The sequence below is a fragment of the Scylla paramamosain genome, chromosome 32 (assembly GCF_035594125.1).
Source record: "Scylla paramamosain isolate STU-SP2022 chromosome 32, ASM3559412v1, whole genome shotgun sequence".
Lineage (NCBI taxonomy): Eukaryota > Metazoa > Arthropoda > Malacostraca > Decapoda > Portunidae > Scylla > Scylla paramamosain.
The window spans coordinates 4,944,244-4,953,754 of record NC_087182.1 but is presented as its reverse complement, the minus strand read 5'-3'; the positions used below and the strand labels follow the sequence as shown (position 1 = coordinate 4,953,754).

The 9,511-nt window shown below is 40.7% G+C and overlaps 1 protein-coding gene across 1 annotated transcript in view; it reads left to right on the top strand.

The window, feature by feature from the left end:
• Positions 1 to 1,780, top strand: part of LOC135088899 (corticotropin-releasing factor receptor 1-like) — a 41,225-nt gene extending 39,445 nt beyond the window's left edge. The window contains exon 8 of the mRNA XM_063983964.1: positions 1,485 to 1,780. Coding sequence (XP_063840034.1) covers positions 1,485 to 1,724 — 240 coding nt within the window. The 3' untranslated portion in view covers positions 1,725 to 1,780. The remainder of the gene's footprint in view (positions 1 to 1,484) is intronic.
• Positions 1,781 to 9,511: the final 7,731 nt, after the last annotated feature.

Below are 9,511 nucleotides of genomic sequence, written 5' to 3'. Positions count from 1 at the left end.
AATACAAAGGCCAAGTTAAGTTCATGAGGTGTTTGGTTTTTCCTTCTTTTTTATATAAACTGGGAGAACAAGAGGAAAAGAAAGTATAAAAGTTCATTCATATTGACGTTATGAAAAAAAAAAAAAAAAGAGCAGAGCGGAGTAGGGAATTCAATACAAAGGTCAGTTAAGTTCATGAGGTATTTATTTTTTTTTATTTTTTTCATATACTGAGAGAACAAGAGAAAAAGAAAGCATAAAAACTTCATTCATATTGACGATACTACGAAAAAAAACAAACATATGGAGTGGAGTGGAGTGAGGAATCGATACAAAGGTCAGTTAAGGTCAGTTAAGTGGAGTGGAGTGGGGAAACCAAGGGAAAAAAATTTGAAACCTTCCCTCATACTCTGACGCTCCTACGAAAAAAAAAAAAAAAAAAAAAAACATGAAAAATCTGATACAAAGTCTAATTCTGAGCTGGACTGACTTTTCTTTCTTTTTTTCTTTACTGGATAAATAAAGGGAAAAAATGTTAAAAAGTTCACTAATAACGACAAAGTACAGTCAACTTCCTGCATGGCATTGATATTCCTCCCCTGAAACGGTTCAAGCACTCTATCCAAGAACTACATTTCATTACCAATACCTCATATAAGTGACGTTTAATTAACCTGCAAACTAATTAAAATACGCCGGATTTTCTTGGTACTCTGTCTGGTATTCAGTCCCCGTCTAGTGTTCTACGTGTCTATCTGGTTCACTAATTTTACTCATATTCTTAGTAAGGCACTTTATTCAACATCTGTATTTATTTATCTTTCCTTTATCCATCTATCCATTACGTTCATGTGTCTTGTTCCTCGTTTTTTTTTGTTTTTTTTTATGCAAAGGAAGCAGAAATAAGATAAAAATGCACTCGTAGGAAACTCTCTAATTGTCTCCCCACCCAAAAAAAAAAAAAATAGAAAAAGAAAGAAATCCGAAGAAAAGTCCAGTTCATTTAAAGTTCTAAGCAAAAGTTGTATTCACTTGTAGATTATTCGTGTCAATTAGTCAGTCAGTCAAATCAGTCAAACAGCCAATTAGCCAACAAGTCAGTCAATCACTAACCCAACAACCAATTAATCAGTCCGTCAATCAGTCAGTCAGTCAGTCAGTCAGTCAGTCAAGCAATCAACCATTTAGTCAGTCAGTCAGTCAGTCAGTCAGTCAGTCAGTCAGTCAGTCAGTCAGTCAGTCAGTCAGTCGAGCAATCAACCATTTAGTCAGTCAGTCAGTCAGTCAGTCCAGTCAGTCAGTCAGTCAGTCAAACAACAAATCAATCAATCACCCATCTAACCACCCAACTACTCAACTATTCACCCACCCACTCCACTCAGTCCAACACTACGGAAATTGCCATGTGTAGGCCTGATGTCTTCTTGCAGCTTCCCTTATTTTCTTATGTTCTTATGTTCTTATGTACTCCTCCTCCTCCTGCTCCTCCTCCTCCTCCTTCCCAGGGCGTGTTCGTGTCCGTGCTGTACTGCTTCATGAAAACAGAGGTCCAGGAGCTGCTACGCAAGAGGTGGCGCCAGTACAGGATGCGTCGCTTGGGGTTCCCCGCCACGCACCACCACCGTCGCAAAAGCACCAAGAGCACCATCGTCCTAGAAAACTCGTGCTCCATCCGCCTGAGTCCGCAGCGCACGCCCTCCCACCCCAGACTGCACGTGCACGCCTTTGAGACCTCCGCTGTGTGAGGCCCGTGATGAATGTCTTGTTTTCAATCGTTGTTTTCGTTGTTTTCGTTGTTTTCGTCTTCTGTCCAACGCGCCGTGAGAAACTGTCCATGTCCTTCCCTCACAAACGCTCTCTGATCTTCCCTTCATCACCTCCCTTCATCATCTTCATCCACGCCCTTCCAGTCACCAGCCCAAGCCCACAACGGGAGAGCCGCCGGCGGGACTAGTCAGCCAGCCAGCTCGCCACAGCCCGGAGACACCTGTGGCTCTGGCTGGGTCCCGCCGCTCGCCTCCTCCCGCGCCGCCACGCCCCCGAGCCACGCCCGCCCCAGACCGGAGACTTCTGCGGCTTGACGGAGGCCCTGGAGGCGTTACTAGTGAAGGCGCCACTTGTCACTTGTCCCTGCAGCACTCACACTTCTGTATCATGATATTAAACGTTCTTTGGAAATGTTTCTTGTTTCATTTGCCACAAGCTGGTGGGATGGGATGCTTATTCATCTGCCACGTGCTGGTGTGATGGCTTCTTGCAGCTTCTCTTATGTTTTTTTTTATTTTTTTATTCACCATCAATAGCACTATGATAATCTTCAAAAGTACGTATATATGTGGTGTGTATGTATGCAAAGACCCACGCACATACTCTCTCTCTCTCTCTCTCTCTCTCACACACACACACACACACACACACAGACTACAGTACATTTTTTTCCACGTAACCATATCAGAGTCGAATAAAAACACATCTTGCACACTTTTTTCTCGCTCTTTCACCTCCATTTCACTGATCTCCGCTGAATCATTCACTCTCAGCTTCCCTTCAGTTATTCATCCTCACCTTCTCATCGCTTATTCACGGTGGCCTCTCCTCACCTTTCCTCCGCATCTGTATCCTCCCCAACGGCTACACTCGACACAAAAAAACAATTATTCTTTTTCGTGTTGTGGATTGCCTGGAGTCCGTTTTCTGTTTCCCCTACGCTGCCTTCACCCATTTAAAGCTCCTGTGGCAATAGTTAAGTATGCCATTAAGACTCAGCGCTATCCACTTAGGTTAAAATGCCACACTACTTCTCCTCTAATGCTCTCGGAAAGTTTTGCGATTCCATTAGCAAGTGAGATAATGATAAGTGGTTAAATTCACTTTCTCTCTCTCTCTCTCTCTCTCTCTCTCTCTCTCTCTCTCTCTCTCTCTCTCTCTCTCTCTCTCTCCTCTCTCTTCTTATTTTTTCTTTCATTTTTTTCTTTCTATGTTTTTTTTTGTGTTTTTTTCATCTTCTTCTTCTTCTTTATCATCCTTTTTTCTTCTTCTTTTCCTTCTTCTATTCTCTTTACTTTTATACTTTCCTAGTTTTCTTTTTCTTTTTATTTTAACTTTTCTGTTTTTTTTCCGTTTTCCTCTTCATCATCATCTCCTTTTTCTTTTTCTTCTTCTTTTCTGTTTTCTCTTAATATTTTTCTTTTTCTTCGTCACCTTCCTCCTCATCCTCCTCCTCCTCCTATCTTTTTATCTTCTTACTCCTCCTCTACCTCCTCTTTCACTTCTTCGTTCTCCTCCTGTTCCTCTTCTTCATTCTCCTCATTATCTTTCTCCTGCATCTTCCATTACTCTCCCTTCTCTTCTTCCTCTTCCTATACCACTTAAGAACTCTACCTCCCCCTTCCTCCTGTTCCTCCATTAAGTCTCTCCCTCCCTCCTCTCCCATTTACACACCCACACACGTATGCACCCTTATCCCACACAGCTTCTATATATCTAGCCCTTACTCCCTTACCCTCCTTTCCTCTGTCGCATGTATGTACTAAAATTAAGGTTTTTCCCTGTTTCCTGCTCCTTCCTCTAATGCATTGTTCTCTTTCCTTCCTTCTTTTCCTTTCCTTTGAGCATACAACTGTTTTTTTTTTTTTTTTTGCTTTTCTTTCCATTTTTTTCTCTCTTCCTCTCTCTCATGTTTATTTTTTGTGTCTATTTATTTTCTTCTTTCTTTTCTTTTCTTTTAAACGTTTAAGTAATATAGTTTCCTTCTCTTTCCTTTTTTTCCTCTTTCTCTCTTCCATGTTTATTTTTTTTTTCTTCTTACTTTCTTCTTCCTTTTCCTCTCCTTTGAGTTATTTTTCTTCGCTTCTGTGTCTTCTTTTCCCCCTATCTCGCTTTCTATGTTTATTCTTTTTTCTATCTCTTTCCTTTCTTTCTTCTTTTCTTCTACTTTAAATATACAAGTACTACGTTTCTCTTCTCTTCTCTTTCTTCTTCCTCTATTCTATGTCCATTATTGTTTTTTTTTTTCTTATCTCCTTACTTTCTTCCATCTTTGCTTTGAACATATAAGTATTTTTCTCTTCCTTTCTCTCTCTCTCTCTCTCTCTCCTCTTTCTTTCTTTCTTTCTTACTTCCGTGTTCATTCTTCTTGTTTTCTGCCTCCATCCTTTCTTTCTTCTCTCCCTCTTTTCTTTATACACCATTTTCTTTCCTCACTTTCTCCTACACTCATTTTTCTCTGTTTCTTTCCTCTCTTCTTCCTCTTTATCTTCCCTCCTCTCCATGCACAACCTTAAAGTGGCTTCTATGTAATTTTTTTTTTTCCATTTCCTTCTTCCTTTTCCCTCTCTTCCTCTCCCAATAAATTCCTTCCTATTTTTCTTATTCTCCTTCCTTCGTGTCCTTCATGGCTTGTGATCTCTCCTCTCCTTCTTTCCTCCTTCCTTTGACGTCTCATCCTTCTTTTATTCCTTCTTCCTTTTTCCCTCCTTTGCTCTCTCTACCATGCTCTTTTTTCCTTTGGAGTCTCGTTTCTGTCTGTCTGTTTGTTTGTCTGTCTGTCTGTCTGTCTGTCTGTCTCTTTTTTTTGTCCCGTCTGTCTGTCTGTTTTTTTTTTTGTCTGTCTTTGGGTGTGTGTGTGTGTGTGTGTGTGTGTGTGTGTGTGTGTGTGTGTCTGCTCTCTCTCTCTCTCTCTCTCTCTCTCTCTCTCTCTCTCTCTCTCTCTCATCTCTCTCTCTCTCTCTCTCTCTCTCTCTCTCTCTCTCTCTCCAATGCCTAATCCCTCCCCTCACATTCTCTCCTCCACCTACACTCTCTCTCTCTCTCTCTTCCCTTCCCTTCTCCCGTTACGTAATAAGAGCAGCAGCAAGGACACCTGTTGGGTAACCAGGTAAGGATCTTGTAAGGTCCAGGTGCTTCAAAGGGCCAGTGATAAGACGATCAGAGTTCACCTTAAGATGCTCCTGAACTGTACATCTGGACATGATTCCTCGTGTGGGCAGGGAAACAGAGAGGGAGAGGGAGTGTGGGGGAGAGGGAGAGGGAAGGCTAGACAGCAAAATTATTCTTAGTTTTAAAATTTACATCATGCCTCCATTTTAGATCATACTTTATACAATAGCAGTCTCAACTCCGCCATAACTTACTACTACTGCTACTGCTACTACTACTACTACTACTACTACTACACACACTCCCTGCCTGCTTCTGTATTTCCTCCTTCCTATGACGAAATCTTTCAAAAGGGGGTTTTCAAGACACTTATCCTCCAATTTTTTTTACCGTCGTTTCTGACACTGTTTGGGGACTGGCAACTCGGTGGGCCTCTTTTTTCTTCTTTTTTACTTCTAATTTCGTTGGCCTTGTCCGATATCCTTCCTACATTAAAAAAAAAAAAAAGAAAACACACACACACACACACACACACACACAGACAGACTGACAACAACAACAACAACAACAACAACAACAACAACAACAACAACAGCAGCAACAACAATAACAATAACATCAACAACAACAACAACAACAAAAACAACAACAACAACAACAACAACAACAACAACAACAACCTCATTCTTTTACACACATTTCCAAACATTCCACACACAAACACTCTTAACTCATCCATCACAGGCATTACATCTGCCACACACTCGCCACAAAGCTGCCAATCCTACTTCCCGCGAGATTTCACGAGATTAAAATCTTTTAAGCGACAGATCCACTTCCACATATTAATAAAGTAAACAGCTAGTGTGTCGTATTAGTCAGGTACATGCAATATCCAGTGACACGGAATAAAGAGGTAAAGTGTCAGAGTATTTGTGTGATAGTGTGTGTGTGTGTGTGTGTGTGTGTGTGTGTGTGTGTGTGTGTGTGTGTGTGTGTGTGTGTGTGTGTGTGTGTGTGTGTGTGTGTGTGTGTGTGTGTGTGTGTAAGAGGGGGATGCAGTTAAGGGCAACCGGTGAATAGAGTGAATTAAGATGTCAAATCCAAGACGTGTAAAAATATAAAGACAATTGCTACGAAAACTGTTGCTGTCTATCATCAATTAACATAATGCAAGCCGTCTTACTGAGGATACAGTTCAGAGGTTAAGTCCAAAACATACCTGAGAAGTGTCTTGCAACGAGTGGTGTTATAGAAGTCACTCTAGCCTTCTAATGTCGAGGCAATGACTGTTTATTTACTTCTTGGCAAAAATATGATGCTCTACACAATGAGGGGACTAGCAATGAAAGCTAAATCTAACCTAACTTAACCTGACCAAACCTAACTTAACCTAATCTAATATAGCATAACATAATCAAACTTACCTAACCTGGCCTAACCCAACCTCACCTAAACTCAACCTAACGCAACCCAACCTCACCAAACCTAACTTAACTTAACCAAACACTAACCAAATCCAACCAAAACAAACTTAACCTAACCTAACTTAACCTAACCTAACGTAACCTAACCTAAATTTAACCGAACCTAACCTAACCTAAACTTAACCTAACCCAACGTAACCTACCCTAACCTAACTTAACCTCACCTAAACTTAATCTAACCTAACCTAGCTCTCGAATAAAAACACTCATGGCATTTCAAAATTAAACGAAGCGAGAAGTGTTCCTTGCATTACAGACACGAAACGCTTCACGACAAACACTTCTGCTCTTAGCTACACATATGTACACTGCACACCACATCACCATACCAACGAGCACACACACACACACACACACACACACACACACACACACTGCATACCCTGCTTCAGACAAACAGGAAAAAATTAAACCCTACTTATTCATGTCCATTTTTTTTATTTTTCTACGAACAGAGCTGTGGAAAAATAAACGAGTATCTATATTTCGGAAATTAACTGGTCAGCTTTTACGATCGTTTTTCTATATCCAACATACTGTAGAACAAAAAATAGACGACTTTTTTCTCTCTTTCTCGTGTGCATGGCCGTGACAGGCAAAAACGACTCCATTCCTTTATTTCACTAGTATTTTGAGGTTAAACACCTGTATGTCTCTCTGTCTCTCTCTCTCTCTCTCTCTCTCTCTCTCTCTCTCTCTCTCTCTCTCTCTCTCTCTCTCTCTCTCTCTCTCTCTCTCTTGCCGAAAACGAAAAAAAACACTAAACTTAATTGTTCTTATTTGCAATTGAACAGAATTGCTGTCCTTTGATATTTAAACAAAATAATAAGATGTAATTACAGCTCTTTGAGAGTTTAACAGCCCAGTAAATAGCCAATTCCTATAATTTGCTTAAACATTGAAATAAAAGACCAGTTGTTATTTGGAAGCTAACAAGAATAATAAACTTAATCAGCTATTTGGAAGTTAAACAGCGTCGTAAGGAAACCACTTAGTTACTTGGAACCCAAACAGAATAACAAAAAGTAATTACTGCCATGTGAAGGTTAAACAACATAGAGAGAACATGATCACTGCTATTTCAAACCCCAGTATAAAAAAAAAAACTGAAAAATATCAGGAAACAGACCCCAATAAAAAAAAAAAAAAAAAAAAAAAGGAATATATCAGAAACCAATTACTGTTACTTGCAAGCCAAAGAGAATAACAACACCTTTTTTTTCTATGTAGGAGGAACACCGGCCAAAGGCAACATAACTCCAATAAAAAAAAGAAAAAAAAAACGGTGAAGTTCCTGTCCACGAACAGAGTCGAAAGCGGTAGTCAAAAATTACAGGATAAGTGTCTTGAAACCTCCCTCTTGAAAGAGTTCAAGTCATAGGAAGGTATAAATACAGAAGCAGGCAAGGAGTTCCAGAGTTTACCAGAGAAAGGGGAATGACTGAAAATACTAGTTAACTCCTGCATTAGAGAAGTGGACAGAATAGAGGCGAGAGAAAGAAGAAAGTCTCGCGCAGCGAGGCCACGGGAGGAGGGCAGGCATGCAGTTACCAAGATTGGAAGAGCAGTTAGCATGAAAATAGCGATAGAAGATAGCAAGAGATGCAACATTGCAGCAATGAGAAAGAGGCTGAGGACAGTCGGTTAGAGAAAAGGAGATGATAAGACGAAAAGCTTTTGATTCCACCTTGTCTAAAAGAGGGGTATGATCATGTAGAACCCCCATACATGTGAAGCATACTCCATACATGGACGGATAAGGTTCCTGTACAGAGTTAGCAGGTTAGGGGCTGAGAAAAACTTCCATAGAAGCTGTTTTAACAAGAGATGAGATGTGAACTTTCCAGTTTAGATTACATGTGAAGGACAGACTGAGGATGTTCAGTGTAGAAGAGGGGGTCAGATGAGTGTCACTGAAGAAGAGGGGATAGTTATCTGGAAGGTTGTGTCGAGTTGATAGATGGAGGAATTGAGTTTTTGAAGCACTGAATACTAAGTTTGCTCTGCCCCAATCAGAAATTTTAGAAAGATCAGAAGTCAGGAGTTCTGAGGCTTCCTTGCGAGAACTGTTTTACTTCCTGAAGGATTGGACGTCTACGAAAAGACGTGGAAAAGTGCAGGGTGGTATCATCAGCGTAGAAGTGGATAGAACAAGAAGTTTGGTTTAGAAGGTCATTGATGAATAATAGGAAGAGAGTGGGTGACAGGACAGAGCCCTGATGAACACCAATCTTAAGAGATTTAGAAGAACAGTGATCATCTACCACAATAGCAATAGAACGGTCAGAAAGGAAACCTGAGATCAAGTTACAGAGAGAAGGAATAGAAGCCGTAGGAGGGTAGTTTGGAAATCAAAACTTTGTGCCAGACTCTATCAAAAAGCTTTTGACATGTCTAAGGCAACAGCAAAAGTTTCACCAAAATCTCTAAAAGAGGATGACCGAGACTCAGTAAGGAAAGCCAGAAGATCACCAGTAAAGCGGCCTTGACGGAATCCATACTGGCGATTAGATAGAAGGTTGTGAAGTGATAAATGTTTTAAGAATCTTCCTGTTGTGGATAGATTCGAAATTTTTATATAGGCAGGAAATTAAAACAATAGGACGGTAGTTTGAGGAATTAGAACGGTCACCCTTTTTAGGAAAAGGCTGAATGTAGGCAAACTTCCAGCAAGAAGGAAAGGTAGATGTTGACAGACAGAGCTGAAAGAGTTTGACTAGGCAAGGTGCAAGCATGGAGGCGCAGCTTCGGAGAACAATAGGAGGGACCCCATCAGGTCTATAAGCCTTCCGAGGGTTTAGGCCACCGAGGGCAAAGAGAACATCACTGTGAAGGATCTTAATCTTCAGCGTGAAGTAGTCAGAGGGTGGAGGTGAGGGAGGATCATCCGAGGTAGAGTTTTTTAGCAAAGATCCGAGCGAAGAGCTCAGCTTTAGAAATAGATGAGATGGCAGTGGTGGCATCAGGTTCAAATAAAGGAATGAAAGATGAAGAAGCAAAGTTATTAGAGATGTTTTTTGCCAGGTGCCAGAGGGGTCTTAGATCTTGAAAGATTATGACACTTTCTATTCATGAAGGAGTTTTGGGCTAACTGGAGGGACAGGACTTGGCATGATTCTGGACAGAAATATAAACCACATGAGATTCAGGTAATGGAAGGCTCAGGT